At 38.1% G+C, this 18,790-nt stretch overlaps 1 protein-coding gene across 2 annotated transcripts in view; it reads left to right on the forward strand.

The window, feature by feature from the left end:
* The window catches only part of SLIT2 (slit guidance ligand 2), a 405,585-nt gene that overhangs the window by 307,866 nt on the left and 78,929 nt on the right, over positions 1-18,790 (forward strand). Inside the window, exons 15-21 of one of the 2 annotated variants that reach the window (XM_040237917.1) lie at positions 515-538; positions 4,245-4,395; positions 7,572-7,646; positions 9,222-9,365; positions 14,028-14,171; positions 15,665-15,831; positions 16,742-16,874. In XM_040237917.1, coding sequence (XP_040093851.1) covers positions 515-538; positions 4,245-4,395; positions 7,572-7,646; positions 9,222-9,365; positions 14,028-14,171; positions 15,665-15,831; positions 16,742-16,874 — 838 coding nt within the window. The remainder of the gene's footprint in view (positions 1-514; positions 539-4,244; positions 4,396-7,571; positions 7,647-9,221; positions 9,366-14,027; positions 14,172-15,664; positions 15,832-16,741; positions 16,875-18,790) is intronic. The other variant, XM_040237918.1, reaches the window with a different exon arrangement.

The raw sequence follows: 18,790 nt of genomic DNA on the forward strand, positions 1-18,790 counted from the left end.
ACAGGAAAGCAAATGTTTTGTTTCTAGCTTTACGTTCTCACATTTTGACCAGGACTGTGAGGATATATATTTTTTTTTCTAAAAGGCCATCTTTTAACACTTTGGGAATATTACATTTACTTATGAAAAGTGAAATATAGGTGCATTGTGTTAATATTAAAGAGAAAACAGTTCATTGAAATTTACTATTTGCTTTGGTATAATCCTTTCTATTTTCTCAAAATAAAATGCATTGTTTATGTTTTGGGTAGTACACTACCTGTTACAGGCGTTATTTCACATTCGGCAGTTAATTCATACTAAAAAGCTAATATCAAAATAAAGCCGTTTATTGTCCATGATTCTAGATGCATTTCCTACTCATGGTTATACTTCAGCCACTGCTGTGAATATACATTTTTTTCACTTAATTATCTATGGTAACTTTAGTCCATTCTTAATCTAATATAACTCATATCTCTGCTTGCTGACATTCAGGTGCATCTTCTATTTTTTTTCTCTTTTTTTTATTTAGCTAAAGAACAGTATTTCATTCCAGGTAGGTTTTGCTCGGTAGTAGGACTAACTGCAGACACCTTTTTCTCACTTATAAAACCTAGCTTCTAAAACTTTGATATGCATGCTTTCAAAAGTCCAGTGGATACTCTGTAGCTAGATTCTGCATAGATCACTAGTAACTGTTTCCTGAAAACCTGACCTTTGCATGCAGCTTCTGATGTTAAACATATATATTATTAAACTCCCACTTTTTTTTTTCTCTCTCTCACACTTTGGCACATTATCTGAAATTTCTCACAGTAGCTAAAATGTTTGAACCTATGGCTTTCTACTTAAATCATTTTCTCTCCTTATGTTGTATATCTGACCTTTCAACCTGTTTTTAAAATATAGCTTCTTGAGCTGGTTTTAAAGACAGACCTTTCTGTTGTCAAAGAACTAGTTCTACATGCAGTCACAAACACACAAAACTGTGTTTTCAGTCATGAGATTTACTCTTTTATAGAGATTTTTCTATACTAAAAAGGTATCCCTTACTTTTTGCTTTATTTGGTTTGCTGTTGCTTCACTTTTTATACCAAAGCATCAGCTTCCTACTGGTTTATGTGCAGCTGTACTTTGTTTGTGATCTTAAATTCTTGAATCTTTGGACTTATAGTATAACAACTCCATGAAAGCAGGATTGACATCCATCCTGAAAGTATCATGAGCACCCAGTGCCTTGAATAACTTAGTTGAATGGAGTATTTCTTAGAAAAATAATTGAAATATTTTACCACTGCAATCTTAACACTGTCAAAGCTGATGATTCTAGAACTAGCTCTTTGAAGTATGTTTCTTTACTTATTTCTTCCTTGCCTGCCAATTGTGTAAGATGCCTCTTGACTTGTTTGTTTTAAACTATTATTTAAAAATACATGTTAGTAACTCATTGGCTATATTTGTAATCTCCTGGGTATATTCTAGACTATAAAATATTTTAATAATTATAAATATATTTCTAAGTTGTTAGTATTAAAAAAACACCTTTTCTCTTAAGATTTCTAAGTTTGGTCTCTATTTTAAAGAGATATGCCTTGCTTGCCATCATTGAATTATAATATGAATAATTTTATGCATTTAACCAATTTTGTTTTATAACATAGTTTGACTTGAATGATCAGTAATATTTTGTATATTACACTGGCTCCAGAAGAAGTAACATGTTGAAAAGAACAATTGGCCTTCATTGGCAATCTTTTAAATTTATTATTTTTACCCAATTATTAAATAGAAAGTCATCTGATAACTATTACCCAGAAAAGGTTATATTGAAAACCAGAACCCCCCATAGGATAAAACATTGATATTACTTAAATGTCCAAATTAGAGAAGTTAATATTATCAAAATATTCAATCTATTACATTTCAATATGCTTTTTCAATAATTAGAAATTAGTATTTCAAATTCACCAAGTAAAGAACAAAATCAGGTTGTTTTCAAAATTTTGTTAATAAGATTCAGTTTAGTTCAGTCGCTCAGTCATGTCCAATTCTTTGTGACCCCATGGACTTAAGCACGCCAGGCTTCCCTGTGCATCAGGACCTCCTGGAGCTTACTCAAACTCATGTCCATCGAGTCAGTGATGCCACCCATCAAGTCAGTGATGCATCGAGTCGGTGATGCTGTTAACAAGATTAACAGCAGCCAAAATAGGTTTTGCAAGAAAAAAAAAAAGAAAAAAGAAAACCTCTATATCAGATATTGTGGCTTAATGGTCAATTTCTGATTATTCAGTTTACATGATTTAAAAGCATAATTCTAGAAGTCGGGACTCAGAAGAGTTCTTTGAGCCTCTGTTCCCTCTCCACACACCCCCAACCCCAATATTAATTAAAATCTAAGCTTATTGAGAGAGTAGTCATAAAATAAGTATTATTGTCATTGCATTGAATACAGATTATTTTCAATGTAAAATACCTCATGTATCTGTCATTTACACTTTATTCCCTGCATTTTCTTTATTTCATTTTTAAAATGAAAGCTTAAACCACAATACAACAGATCCTCATGTCATATCGTAAATGTCATGACATTAATTGCCAAATGTAGTGAAACTATTATATTCAACTTTGCGAACTTCTTCCGAGATCCTGATTCCATTTAATTCCATAATGTTATTTATGAGTTGGAAACGTCATTAAAAAGCATGTAAGCCGCAAAACCTAAGGTTTCGTCCAAATTTTCCAGTGGGAGTCCTTGATGATCGATCTCATGATTTGCATTTTATTTTATTTTACGTGTCTGTTTGCCTACCACCATTCTGGATGGCATCTAGATAGTACAGTGATTACTCAGAACAACATTTATTTTGTGAAGAGTTCATCTTTTAAAGGACTTGACAAGTACTTAATTTGTGCTATGCATCTTGTATGCCATTGCTTTTCCTGTAAGACCCCTGTGCTTCACAAAATGATTATGAAAGTTTACAAAGCATGACGGTTCCTGTCAAACCAGGCCATTCTCCAATAATTGCCACAGTCAGGGAGGAAGGACGAGACCTTAGTGAGTTATATATATATACTATGTGAATCTTACTTGGGTTTGCTCTGTCTTTCTTTCCTTCTGGGTGATCTTTACTTTTTCAGGAATTCACCATTTGGGCTGTAAGTAAAAGTGTCTGATCTGAAACATAATATCCTCCCTTTTCAATCCTGATGTATCTTCTTTTAGTCTCACTCTTTTGCGCCTTCTTATTTGTTTTTATTTTTTCAAGAAGACACCACAGATCTGTTGGGCCTCTCTGTTGTCCTTGTAGCGCACCTTCAACTTCTCCCTGGATGTTGTTCCCGAAAAAGCTGTTGTTTCAATTCTGCAGTTCTGAGGAACGTTGGAGGCACCTTTCAGTATAGCCCCTTCTTTGTGTTTCCAGGAACTCTTCGGTAGTAATACTCTTACTATGGTCATAAACATTCTTGCGGGAAGAATGCATGTCATGTAAACAGTATTACGTTTCCAGAACGTCTGTAGCTTCTCTCCTGCTTCCCTTCATCTTTCCTCTTGGTCTTACCCTTGGCCTAGTGGATGGTGTAGTGGTTATGTAGCGAGATTTTCTGTTGTGCTTGATCTAACCATGTGGTTGCCAGGTATGAGTAAAACATGGTTCCGTCAAGCACCATGGAACGTCACGCAGCTTTCTACAGCATGACAAGCTGCTGAGGCTTAAATCAGGATTTACTTGTCTCTTTTTATAAAATCAAAATGAACAAAAGAGGGCTTTTTAAGCATTTCTGAAGATTATGTGAGAGGGAGAGAATAATAAAAGACCATAGAAAATTAAAAAACCTGAGTCCATCTATTTGCCTTGAAAGCCCTGATTGAAAATGATATATAGGCATATGTTTATTACTGGATACATTTTCAATTCTTGACTCAGAGAAAAAAATAAACTTTTTCATGATTAGTAGCCATTGTGTGATTAGCTGTCAAATAGGCTAGAATGGCTCACAACTGGATCAGCAGAAAGTACAGCTGTGAAAAGCTCAACTCTGTTAATGTTTTCCTGTCCTGTGAATCCGGTTACTCTTTTTTCCAGCAAATTCCAAGCCCTTGTTTTAACCCTTTCCTGACATCCATTGACCAAAATTCCCCAAGTTGTCTCCCTGCTGCATAATCTGTAGTTACCTTACTTTTTTCTTCCTACAAATTAACAAATATTCTAACTTTCAGACTCAGTATCTTCTTTTTTGGCTTTAATCCTCAATAGGTACAGAAGATTATCGATCAAAATTAAGTGGGGACTGCTTTGCCGATTTGGCTTGCCCTGAAAAGTGCCGCTGCGAAGGGACCACAGTAGACTGCTCCAATCAAAAACTCACCAAAATCCCAGATCACATTCCCCAGTACACTGCAGAGCTGTAAGTTCATCTCCCAGAAAAATCCAGTTTCAGAAAGAGGGAATGAGAGCATCAAAACACTGGGATTCTTTTCTTGCCCTTTTATCTCAATAATTATGTTAATTTTAATTGACACACATTGGCATAACTCTTTTTTGTACAAGTGTAAATATTAGAGGCTCTCTTCCTTCCTCTTTCTGGGCAAGGTACAACTACAGAAAATAACTCTCAAAAATTCAGTTAGCACTTGATAATGCTAACAACAATGCATCCATTTGATACTTATTACTTGGGGGCTTCCCAAGCTGGTAAAGAATCTGCCTGCAGTGCAGGAGACCTGGGTTTAATACCTGGGTTGGGAAGATCCCCTGGAGAAGGGAAAGATTACCCACTCCAGGATTCTGGCCTGGAGAATTCCATGGACTGTATAGTCCATGGGGTGGCAAAGAGTCGGACACAACTTAGCTACTTTCACTTTCTTGGGTATGAGTTATATGCATACCCTGGTGACTCAGGTGGAAAAGAATCTGCCTGCAATGCAGGAGACCCAGGTTCAATCCCTAGGTCGGGAAGATCCCCTGGAGAAGACAATCCTAGAGAGAGAAGACTCTGTCGAGTATTCTTGCCTGGAAAATCCCAGGGACAGAGAAGCCTGGCAGTCTACAGTCCATGGGGTCACAAAGAGTCAGACACAGCTGAGCGACTAACACTTTCACTGTGTCCAAACCCATTTCTAAGCATTTAATTGATTTTTAATGTATTTAGTCTTTTCAGCAACCAAATGAAATAGTTTGGAGTCAACAGTTTGAATCTCTGTTCATTGTGAATTCAATCAGAGTCCTTTTTTATCAGCTATACTATTATAATTCACTGACTCATAAGTGGAAGGATTCAGTGATTATCAAGTATAAAACACAAAGGATAGTTTTCTTTTTCTGAACAGTGGATAACATAGCAGGAAAAACTGAAAATGATAAAGTGTGAGCAGATCTATATTTATAATACTAACATAGGGCTTAGCACATACAAGGTTCTAAAATATATTTGTTGAATTATTTATAGATTCTGTGTCCATCTGTGTTGGCCTTTACTGACTTATTTATAAAAGTATGACACTTAATGTTAGGGTTTCTAAAAAAAAAAAAAACTAATGAAACCTCATCACTTTTAGAACATCTTAGTAATGTTTATGTCTAGCACCATCTGGTATTTGTCATTAACTGCTTTGCAAAGTTGGTTGTCTTTTTGTGCCTGTATAATTCTTCCATGTTCAACTAGATTATAACCCCTTGATGACAGAGATTGTTTTGTAGTTTATCTCTCACAGTACCTATGCTGATGCCTGTTACTTAATGAATTTTAATCAGTTTACATATTTAAAAATTATACAGTGCTTTCAAAAAGATGACAGAAGCTAATTACCTAGTGTCTATAAGGATGTTTTTTAAAAAATTTCTGTTAGTACATGAAGCTATTTCATAGGTCCAGAACTTTAGAAATGTGTGGAGACCATGCAATAAAATCTCCAAACTGTGTTTACTGTCATGTACGGAGCTATATTTATGTTCAGTAACTCTGCAAATAATTCAAATTGTATCTTTCAGCATAATACTTAAAATAAGTTTACCTGTCACTCATGAATTTAGAAACTAGTAACTAGTTTATCTTTCAGCAAAGGTCGTGTTTGCTGAGAATGATGGCATTGATGGTAACTAATGATGGTAACTAATTAAGAAATTACGATTTTTAAAAATTAGTCCTGGGAAGAAAATATTTGCAAAATATATATCTGTAAGGAACTCATATCCAGAATACAGAAAGAGCTCTTGAAACCCAGTGATTAAACCTGAGACTACTCTGTCAGTCCACTGGTTAAGACATAGAGCTTCCACTGCAGAGGGCATGGGTGAAATCCCCCAGCCGAGGAATTAAGATCCCGCAAGACACGTGTGTGGCTGCTCTTCCCTCTCTCCACTGTGCTCAAAAAAGTACCTTACCAGATTAAAAAGTGATCAAATTATTTGTACGGACATTTCTCCAGAGAAGATATCTAAATGACCAATAAGCAAATAACAAAGCACTCTGGATCATTAGACATGTGGAAAATACAAATGAAAACCCCAGTGAGGGAGCACTTCACATCCACTGGAGTGGCTTTTAAAAAGTCAGTAACGGGTAAGAGGAATTGGGCCCCCCATACATTGCTGGTGAAAATGTAAAATTGTCCAGCCCTTTTGAAAAACAGTTTGGCTTTTCCTGAGGTAGCTAACATGGTTAAATGGCTTTACCATGTGACACAGTGATTTCACACCTGTGTATATAGCTAAGAGAATTGAAATCATACATCTACACAAAATCTTGTACACCAGTGTTCCTAGCAGGATTATTTATAACCATCCAAGTGGATGCAACTCAGATATCCATCAGCTGATGAATGGATAAACACATGTGGTATATCCACACAATGGAATATAATTCGGCCGTAAAATGGAATGAAGTACCAGTCTATGCTAAACGTGGAATGACCTTATAAAAAGTAAGCAAAGTGAAAGCCAGGCCAAAATTCCACATTTTGTATGGTTCTATTAATAAGAAATATTCAGAATAGGAAGATCTATAGAGACAGAAGATAAATTACTGGTTGCTAAGGATTGAGACAGCGGAGGGCAAGAAGTTCAGAGTGATTGCTGACAGGTAGGGGGTTTCTTTTTTGGGTGATGAATATGTTCTGGAATTAGAAAGCAAAGATGGTTGCACAAGTTTGTGAATATTTTTAAAACCACTGAATTGTATACTTTAAAAGGGTATGGTCTGGAAATTGTATATCAGTAAAGTTGTTGATGAAAACATTTATGGAGCAAGTGACTAGAAAAAATATGGTCTAAAATGCTTTTGGAAGCAGCAGTAAGAGTGGAAAAATAGAGGAAAAAACATTCTACAGATTACTGAATGATGAGTTGGTTTTGAATTTTGATTATTGGTTTTCTTTACTATATGCTGCTTAATATGTTTTATTTTGATCCTTACAATATGGGATAAATTGAAAAATATCTGTCCTTCCCACAAATTTTCTGATACATGTCTTGTATTTTTCTTTTGGATAATCATTAAATAATGTTATAATCCTGTACAAGAAATAAAATTTAATCTCTTCCTGACTTTTGGGAATGAAACTCTTCTGTTTCCGTTTTCCCGAGGCGCCTCAACAATAACGAATTTACAGTGTTGGAAGCTACTGGGATCTTCAAGAAACTTCCTCAGTTACGTAAAATGTAAGTCATATATTAGCCATCTTTAAAATTTTCTATACTGTTGTATTTTCTTATACCTTTGTAGTTTTATTTCGATTTCTTAGGAAATCAGGAAAATTAAAGATTCAAAGAAATGTCCATATGGTGACCACTTGTGATATGAATATAGGGTAAACTCTGAGAGAAACCTAAGTAATTTGCTCTTTTCTGTGTATGTCAGTGATGGCGACCAGGTTTTCTGTAGCAGAACCCTAGCTAGTGTCTTTAACGCTGACAGCTGGTCTGTTACATGGTCACAGCAGGAGTCCTCCAGTCTGAGTGCATTAGAGATGAGTTCAGTAATGTGTTGTAACTTCCTTTACCATTCCCCAAACCGTGCTGTTATTTCTCTTTCAGCACATTCATGCCGACTGTTTGACTTTTTGCTTCATTAAACTTTCATTAGAAGATAGTCAAAATTAATGATTGGTACTCTGGCTTGATAGCTCATGTGCGTTACTACATGTCTGCAACTCATATTTTAAAACAAGTTTCTAAGGTCAGCAGTTTCCACAACACTCAGACACTCATCCAGCCCCTTTGAGGATGATGGAAGGAGGGATAGGACAGAGGCCAAGAGTGCAGGGCCATGGAGCGCTGTCAACATAACAGGAAACATCAGGGGGAGCAGAGAAGCACACGTTCATGATATCTGTGCTGTCATATTGAGACTGATCCACAGGCAGAGAGTGGAAATGGCAGAGCAGACTGAATGTACTTCCTGTGCACTTGGCCTGCATAATACACTGCCTCCCAAAGAGTTTCTAAACTCTTAAATGTCCTCCTTTCTCACTGATGCTGACTGCTTTTTCTTTTTAGCTGTAAAATGCTTTTCAATTCAATACATATTTATTCAGAGGCTGCTATGTGCAGTGCTCTGAAAGGGATAAAATGACACCTAAAAATGTTCCTTATTTTGTGGGCATCACTGGTCTTGGAGTGAGCCTTGAGAAAGAAAAAAATCTCTAGGAAGGTGTTACCTGCCTCACCTGGATGTTCTTGCCCTCTGGGCAAGCATTAGTGTTTTGTATCATACAGAATATGATCAGTTAATTTGGTTGTTCTGACACATTATTACATGAGAGGTTATGGGCACAATCGCATATTCAGATACATTTCTGATGCTGTCTAACCCCAACACAGTCTAGTTTTTCCTTCTTTACTCAGCTGCCTTCTTTGAGTAATGAATTCATTAAACCATCTAAATCAGGGGCATTTCTTTGAAAAAAAGTTTCTTATTAAGTGTGGTGGCAAACATGAAAGTTTACACAATGTGGTACCTGACATCAAGGTTTTTATATTTCTGGGGGCCCTGGTGGATCCGTGATTGGGCTGGCACCTTTCGGCATAGATGTTTCCTGCTTGTATTATCATCACTTTGGCTTGATGGAATCAGGAAGTGGTGACTTTTAAGAGCCTTGGGAATGCCAGGCAGTGAAGAGCTTAGAGATTTTGTGGAAGATGCTTGTTCAGTAAAAGAATATGATCAGAGGCATTGCTTAGTGCCCTTGTTGTTAGAAATTGTTTCAAATATTTGTTTCAATCATTTTTACTTAGAAACTTTAGCAACAATAAGATCACAGACATTGAAGAGGGAGCGTTTGAAGGAGCGTCTGGTGTGAATGAAATACTTCTCACGAGTAATCGTTTGGAAAATGTTCAGCATAAGATGTTCAAGGGCTTGGAAAGCCTCAAGACTTTGTAAGTATGCTCATTTGCATTGTGATTTTTCTACCACAGAGTTGTCATTCACAGTTCTTTATATTCCTGGGAGGAACAGCTCCTGCTTTTCCTCACCCCCCATCTCTCTGTCTCTCTCTTCCTCTCAGTCTCTCTCTCACACACACGCAAATACATTTTTTAGAGGCAAACAGTTCCTGACTCCAGTACCTCTGGCTTCAATATGTTGCTTACAAATGATCAATAGAGTCTCTCCTGGCTATTGAATCCTCGGCAAAAAAAGATCATCTTGGTTCCAGTGCTTGTACAGATCTGGCTCCCTGTACTTCCTCAAAATGATCATTCTCTTTCCTTTTATTCAGATTCCCCCATCTAATACTATGTCTTGGCCCAAGGACACCATCTTCAGAACCAATTCCAAATCTGCAGAATAAGCCTAGCTCAAGACTACCTTCATCTGCCCTTTCAAGGTCTTAGTGAAAAAAAGAGAAACTGGCTGCTGGTGTCTCTTTTACTATCTATTTCAAAGAAAACATGTCTACTTACTCAGGGATAGGGAAGCTGGGAAAAGAAATCTTATATGTTTCTAAAAGGTTGTTGGCCCAGGAAAATGTGGCTTGAATTGACGAGTAAGGACAACACCTTGAGTTACTTGAATTTTCATTCAGTGTGTTTATGTAGTTTTTAATAACCTTTAAAGAATATAAATATGTTTGGCATAAGTGGTGGCCTAAGCATTGGAAAAACCACCAACAAAACTGAAATGTTTGGAAGGCAGGAAGGAAATTGTAAGCAAGAAGCAGCCCTTGGGAATTGCAATGGAAAGAGACCAAACTGCATGTCTCCCCTAAATGCTTACCCTATCCCGTTGAGGCACCAAGAGCCACACCCAGGGGAACTGAGACCCAAGGGAGTTCATGCCTGCCCTTTATCAGATGTGAGGGAGAGGACATTTCCCCAGTTAACATCCCACTCAAAAAAGCACCTGTCCATGAAAGGCACACATGCTAGCCTGGAGACAAACCACCCAGCACAAACAGCCTGCAACCTGCTGGCCCCTCTCATGGGCTAACTCGGGGTCCCGACAAAGTGAAAAATGTAATGCAAATATCCCTTTGTTCTTTTTATGGAGGAGATACTGGGAGTGTGTAGAAAGAGGGCAGAGAAGTTATACTACAGGTGGCTACATCTACTCCTGCCCCCATTCCCCTCTCCCAAGCTGTCTCAGGTAACTTGGCAAAACTAAGTCCTGCAGCAGGCAGCTTAGATAGTGGCTGAGCCACTGATGTTACTAGAGCCTTCTCCTTAAGGGGGCAGTGTGCGTCAGGGTGGGCAATGGGCGGTGTTTGCCAAAACTCAGTCTCTGTTCACCAGTGCCAAATAGAAAGGTGGAGAAAGATATTGGTGAAGTAGAAAAGAGTAGCTTTTATTGCTTTGCCAGGCTAAGGGGGCCACAGAGCCATCAAGACCATGTGACCCACCTTGGAGTGGGTAATGAGGAGTTTTATAGTGTTCAAGGAGGTAGGGTGTGATCAGCTCGTGGACAGTTCTTGGACTGGTTGGCATCAAAGTTAAGTTTCAAGCATCATCAGTTTTCTGGTTTCAGCCAGTTCTAGGGTCAGCAGATTTTACCTGAAGGGAGTTTACTTCCTATAAAAAATCAGCTTAGGAATATGTATCAGGCCTTTATCTGTATCTTTCAGGAAACTGGGAGTTCGGTGAAATTGCTCTGTGGCAGAATTATGGTCTAAATTATTACCAGTGCCCTAGCCTAACAATTCTTTAGGCTATTGTTTGTTTCCACATCTTCATATTTCACAATCATCAACTCTTGAGTTAGCATTTTACTTCAAAAGGCAAAGACACGGGGGCTTGTACAAGGAGCTTCAAGGGGAGGTCTGCCTGTAACTCTGCTTACTTTAGTCAGCCTTGGGCTGCCATAACAAGATACCACAGACTGAATGACTTAAACAACAGAAATATGTTTTCTTATTGTTCTGGAGGCTAGAATTCCAAAATCAAGGTGCTAAGATGATGGTTTCTGGAGAGAACTCCTTCCTTGGCTTGTAGATGGCCACATTCTCTCTGTGTCTTATATGGCTTTTCCTCTGTGTGTGGGACAAGAGAACTCTGGTGTCCTTTCTTCAGAGGACACCAGTCCAATCAGGTCAGGGCTCCACCCTTAGGATCTCATTTCATCTTAGTGAGGTCACTCAGTTGTGTCCGGCTCTTTGTGATACCAAGGACTATAGTCTGCCAGGCTCCTCTGTCCATGGGATTTTCCAGGCAGGAATACTCTAGTGGGTTGCTATTTCCTCTTCCAGGGGATCTTCCCAATCCAGAGATAAAACCCAGGTCTCCTGCATTGGCAGGTGGATTCTTTATCACTGAGTCACCTAGGAAGCTCCAACCCCTGATGGGACTGCACTTGGATATAGGGCCTATAGGGAGCTAGTTAAGGTGAAATGGTTGTTCAGATGGTAAAGTGGCTTCCCTGGTTGTTCAGATGGTAAGGCGTCTGCCTGCACTGTGGGAGACCCAGGTTCGATCCCTGGGTCAGGAAGATCCCCTAGAAAAGGAAATGGTAACCCACTCCAGTACTCTTGCCTGAAAAATCCCATAGATCACAACTGAGTGAGCATGCACACAAGGCTTCAGCATATAAGTTTTAGGGGAATACGATTCAGCCCATAAGAGCACTCTAAGGAGTTTATCAAAGTATTTTTTTCTGACTAGTCCAGTATGGCACCCCACTCCAGTACGCTTGTCTGGCAAATCCCATGGATGGAGGAGCCTGGTAGGCTGCAGTCCATGGGGTTGCGAAGAGTCAGACATGACTGACGGACTTCCTTTTCACTTTTCACTTTCATGCCTTGAAGAAGGAAATGGCAACCCACTCCAGTGTTCTTGCCTGGAGAATCCCAGGGACGGGGGAGCCTGGTGGGCTGCCGTCTATGGGGTCACACAGAGTCGGACATGACTGAAGCGACTTAGCAGCAGCAGCAGCAGCAGCTCCAGTCACAAGACTCTCTGAGACAAGTTCTCTAAATTCAGTTTTCACCTTCGTTATATATCTAGCAATGGTTTGTGCCTCCTGTGTTTAGGCATCTGAGGTAGACACCCACTAACTCTCTACTTAATCCCACTGTGCCCCAAGCTGTGAAACAAATCATTTAGAGACTAAATGTCTAAAGGTAAAGGTATTGAAAGGCCTTCAGTGGGTTTACTGGGACACAGCTATTGCTTTAAGTGGTATCTTTCAGCTTGGAGCTATGAAGATTTCAACAAGACCTCTCCCCCTTCACTGCCTGTCGACTTCTCAGCCCTTTAGGACTAGTAAACCTCTAGTCGTACATGCACATATTTCAGTGCGTCTTTGAAGCCCCGGCATTGCAGGCAAAATGTAGTACATATGTGTGCTTACAGATTTTTCCAGCAACAGAAAGCAAAGCTTTTTTCAACTTTTCCCAGAAGTCTGTGACTCCAATAAGATTAAGACCAAATGTTCTTATTTATTTATGACAAAGGATAGTGCTGATAGTCATACTTTTCTGTTGCGCATTTGTTTCCAAACGCAAAACAATGCCTTGATAAGGGAGCATTATCCTTTCTTGTTATCTGTAACTTAGCAGAATGCAAAAGCTGGTACTTCTAATTTATTAGAGGTCAATGTAGAATTTCAAAGGAAAGTTTTGTTGCTATTTTTGTTGTCTTCTAACAGGGTGCTCAACCCACATCTAGAAAAATTAAGGAAAATATTAACTTTTTAGCAATTCTGAATGAAGTTTATGGCAACTATTCATTTTTACAATGGATTTTAAAGAAGCTTTTCATTCCCTTCTAAGTCCTTCAAAGAAACAGTTTAAAAAAGAATTGAGAACCAACCAGAACTTTAGCCGTGATGAGGAAATGACAAAAGTTTTAATCCTACTAATGTCAATGACTAAAGAAAAAATAGTCAGAATTTCTTCCAAAAGAAACCTGTTTAAGCTTCATTGTGAGCAACTGGGATCTCTTAACTGCTGTCTCCTTTTAAATTCTAAAACTCAAATAGAATAATTTGTACAGCCTTTGTGGGAGCTCAGTCAAATTTGACTCCCTCAGCCACTGTTGACATTGACTTGGCTGTAAGTCCCTGTGATGCCCTTAGTCCTGTATCCGCTCTGGCTATTGATTCTTTTCTGTCTCCTTTCTGTTCAGCAGCAAATGTAATGTTACGGAGAATACGCAAATTACAGGGCTTCATGCCACCATAATTGTCCCATCAAAGGAAAACATTCTGCCCTCATTAGACGGGGTTGTAAGCCCATACTTGAGACTTTTGAGTTTGTAACCGAGTATTATCACTGACAACTCTAAGCATTTTGTTCTTGCACAGGTCTTAGTATGACTGGCTCTCCACATCTGTGGATTCTGCATCCACAGATTCAAGCACCTGCAGTAAATGCAGAACCCGCAGATATGGAGGGCCACGAACTTGGTATATGCAGGGGGTCCTGGAATCAATCTATCAGGGATACAGGGAAATGACTGTAGCATATCAGCAGTTCCTTGTGACAGGAAAACATTCAGAAAGCAGGAGTGAATGCTATGCATTTGCAAAGAGGGGTTATTGTGGTCTTCAGATAGGCAAAATTGATTGATATTTTATCTCCTTAATGATGTTGTATTTTTCCCCCTCAGGATGTTGAGAAGTAATCGCATAAGCTGTGTAGGGAATGACAGTTTCATAGGACTCAGCTCTGTGCGTTTGCTTTCTTTATATGATAATCAGATTACTACCATTGCACCAGGAGCTTTTGATACTCTCCATTCTTTATCTACTCTGTAAGTATGAAAAATAGTCTTCATTGATGTATTAATTAAGCCAGTGTATGATATTTATTACTTTTATTGATACCATTTTAATGCATTACTAAGCGTTTCATAAACATAGGATTAAAGACAGGTATTTTTAAGGACAAATTTATCATGTTAAACTTATTTTAATTCTTCTAACAATATTGCCTGCTATCTTATGTTAAAATTTAACAAAAATCATAGTATTTTTCAGTGAATTATTTATAACAGTGTGATATGGCTTAATTTGTAAATGGTAATCTTATAATTTGATTGAGTTGCAAATGAGAGAAATGTATTTTTTTCCCAGTGTTCTCACATTGGTGTCTTTGCCGTATGAGTATCATAAAACAGAGTTGATAGGCTTATTGCCAACAAACTGTACTCAAAGGATCATTCACAATGACAGGAGATATATTATGATGACCAGACCGACAATAAAAGCTCACCATAGGGCATTTACTATGATATTAAGAAGATATTAAAGAAATAGGGTGAGCCTATCCAATAGCACATTTTATGTAGACAGTCAAAGAATAAAGAATATTTGTAGGTCTACAGGCAGAACTCAGAAAGTGTCAAAAAACAAACTCTCCAAGACAAACAAGGGTATTTTAAGCCCCTTGTATGTAAGTATCTAAAAAAAGCAGTATTTGGAATGATAAATCTTACAACTGATATGGCTTTCTGGTAAGAGTGGCATCTAAATATACTAATTTAACTGAAAAGGTAGAAGGAAAAAAATCATGTTTAACATAGCTGAAATCCCAGAAGAAATAATTTGAAGGAAACATCCATCCATCAGTAAAGTATTTAATCCTCTTTCCACATAAAATGTGGCATTTTCCATCAAGTGACTAATTTGTGCATATTAAAGATGCCATGTTTATAAATAATGGGATTGTCAATAGGTTAGTGCTGAAGTGGTGAAATGCCAAAAGTATTGAGATTTGTAGAAATAAATTCATTTTTATAACTGGCATTTAATCAACTCAGCTGTCAGTTTAGATGGGAAACCTATTCCCTGGAGCAAATAAGAGATGGAAATCTTGAAATGACAAATTAATGAAATAGCTGTTGTCAGGTTAAACTCAATAATATAAGGTAATCAGCCTTCATCTTTATATTAAATTACTGCATTATCAGTGTAGAGAAGTTTGACAGCAAGTCAGATCTCTGACAAGTTTAAATTATCTTTAAATGAGATATCCATCAGGATACCCTGCATACACTCTGAATTGCCACCTTCACTTTATTTTTCATACAAAATTATTTGAATATTCTCATATAAAAATATTGTTTTTATTGTTTAAGTTCCAGACATAAATCTTTCTAGCCAGTGAATGCATCCTGTATGCTGTATGTGACTGAGCATGAATTGGGGGTGGAGTATGTTGTGGGAAAATGGTAGCATGGAATTTTGAGAAGTACAAAAGCAGACCCCTCAGTTTAACTCTGCATTGTTTGCATGTGATGCTTAGAAACCTCTTGGCCAATCCTTTCAACTGTAACTGCTACCTGGCTTGGTTAGGAGAATGGCTCAGGAAGAAAAGAATCGTAACAGGAAATCCTCGATGTCAGAAACCCTATTTCCTCAAAGAAATCCCCATCCAGGATGTGGCCATTCAAGACTTCACTTGTGATGATGGTAAGAAGGCCCAGCCAGGGCTTTGATCTCTAGACACTCTCTGGTGACTGTTCCAGTGCTATAGGGCATATGCAGCATTCATAGTTCAGGTAATGGATAGCTGCAGTAGTTATGCATTTTTTTGCTTTGTTTTGTGGTTTTATTTTGTTTTAGCAACAGGCACTTATTTGCTCCAACTGTACAGTCACATCTAACTCTACTTGATATGTGTTTCTGAACATTTTTAAAGATTTTCCAATTTTCAACCTGTGGTTGATACTATTTATATAGCTTCATTTTTGTTTTACTTTATTATTCCAAGCATCTATTTCAGTAATTACCATTTTTAAATGATAAAGGCAATTGAGTCATAAAATAGAAATTCTAGTAAATGTAACAAAAATAATAGTTTTTATTTTAGTACTCTCTATATATCATTGCATTTGATTCTCGTAACAGGCCTGTAATATAGGTAGAGTGTAGGTGCTATTATTTTTGCCAAAAAGTGGAGTTCACTTGAGCTCTATATTTTCAAATGAGGGACCCATACATTTTTTGCTAAGCTTTTAAAAAAAATCTGTCCCTTTTTGTCTCTTCATGTCTGCTTACAATTTTTCCATAATTCAGTTTACATTTATATATTCCAATTAAAAGTATAATTCTAATAACAAGTGTAAACAACTGAACAAAGAATGTAACATTATAATCATATTGATAATACTGTGACTTGTTTTCTGGAACTCTGCCCTAGGCAGTCTGAAAAGAGCCCTACACAGAACATACAGTGTCGATTTGTAAATCCTTAATGCCCTAAGCATAAGTTGTTGTATGGCTGAAGTCTCTTGTGTTTGTTAAACTGAAGGCATAAAATCCCTTCTGGCATCTTCAGAGCCACAAATCCGGTTTTCCTGTGTATCTTTTGGCAATTTAGGAAATGATGACAATAGCTGTTCCCCTCTCTCTCGCTGTCCTGCGGAGTGTACCTGCTTGGACACAGTGGTTCGATGCAGCAACAAAGCCTTGAAGGTCTTGCCCAAAGGAATTCCAAGAGACGTCACTGAATTGTAAGTAGAGCTTGTCTTTCCCTTTCCTGAATGAGTACTGTTTCACACACTAAGGGAAATGGAGACCAAACAAAAATCTTTTGAGTCTTATTTGCAAAGTACATTCATTCCGTGGGCCATTCATTAGTATCATATAACACCCTAAGCAAATAATATAAAAGCTCGTTCAGGTCCCCTTGGGAAAGGCTGGTTGTGTGTTTCTCTTTGTTTTTCACTGTGGGATTACCCAGTGCCTTTATTATGCAAAGGTGCACTGTGAGCTCTCAGAGAGGGTGTAAACCATAATGGGCCTCCCACACTTGGTTGTCTCCACAGCCCTTTTCTCATGGACTATCTTGCAAGGCCAACATTCTATTAAATGCACCTTGAGGAATTCTACATATTTAGTTTATCTGCAGTGATTGGAATATTTCATATGGTTAATTATTCTTTACCCTGTATCCCCTTAGAGAATATCTCACCACAGGGGATACATAAATATGTAGGATGTAGAAGAAGCTGACATAATCTTCCCACTTAAAAAGAGGTAGTGCCCTTTGGATTTGAATCAGAGTCCTTTAGGAAGGGTGTGGGGCCAGTGATCCCTAAAACTTGCAAAACTGATATATAACCACAAATTACATGGCCAGTATACATATCAGGATACTAAGCACCAGGCACACTTCCTTAGCTGCCCCCTGCTTTATATGTGGAATGGAATAAATCAAAGCATCAACTGCTTGAACAATGCTGCACGCAGGCTCTGTCTGATCCCAGTATCTCTATACCAAAGATCCAGGGCAAATGCTTGATATGTGATTGAGTCTTTTGCCTCTGTTTATTTTTCAACTGTGTTAAACTATGTATCAAAAATGGAATTCATGCAGATGTGTACCTATAATTCGTGCACAACAAACCGGCAACTTTGATAAACTTTTGGCAACCTGGAATATAAGTAATGAGATTCAAGAAAACACTTCAGTTATCAAAGAACTTGTTTTCAAATCGTGTGCAGTTTTACGAATTGTAATTTGGTCTTTAATTGACATTTACAGAAAAAGTATGTGATCATCCCTCTAAGAGTGAGCTGTTGTTAAGTGTTCATTTTCTCTCTCGGTACCAATCACAGTTGTTAGTTAACTGTGAGCCCTGCTTTATGTGGATGTGTGTGTGTAATTAAAATGTTAATTGTTATTTTGATATGTATTTATTTCAAAAGATTACCAGCCATCCAGGGTTGAGAAGTTAGATGCGTGTATTCTATAGGTAAAATATTGATTCTAAGAATAACCCAGCCAAGACCGTAATACTCAGCATAACACTTAGATCATCTTTGATGCTGAATCCCTTTTCTACCATTTTAACTGACCCTTACCTTTGACCTTTTACCAGATTCCCATCAAATAATTTTTAGTTCAGTTCGGTCGCTCAGTCGTGTCTGACTTTTTGCAGCCCCATGGACTGCAGCACGCCAGGCCTCCCTGTCCATCTCCAACTCCCAGAGTTTACTCAAACTCATGTCCATTGAGTCAGTGATGCCATCCAAACATCTCACCCTCTGTCGTCCCCCTCTCCTCCTGCCTTCGATCCTTCCCAGCATCAGGGTCTTTTCAAATGAATCAGTTCTTTGCATCAGGTGGCCAAAGTATTGGAGTTTCAGCTTCAGCATCAGTCCTTCCAATGAATATTCAGGACTGATTTCCTTTTGGATGGACGGGTTGGATCTCCTCTCAGTCCAAGGGACTCTCAAGAGTCTTCAACACACAATTCAAAATCACCAATTCTTCTACACTCAGCTTTCTTTATAGTCCAACTCTCACATCCATACATGACCACTGGAAAAACCATAGCCTTGACTAGACGGATCTTTGTTGGCAAAGTAATCTCTGCTTTTTAATATGCTGTCAAGGTTGCTCATAGCTTTTCTTCCAAGGAGC

The sequence above is a fragment of the Oryx dammah genome, unplaced genomic scaffold (assembly GCF_014754425.2).
Source record: "Oryx dammah isolate SB20612 unplaced genomic scaffold, SCBI_Odam_1.1 HiC_scaffold_3, whole genome shotgun sequence".
Taxonomy (NCBI): Eukaryota; Metazoa; Chordata; class Mammalia; order Artiodactyla; family Bovidae; genus Oryx; species Oryx dammah.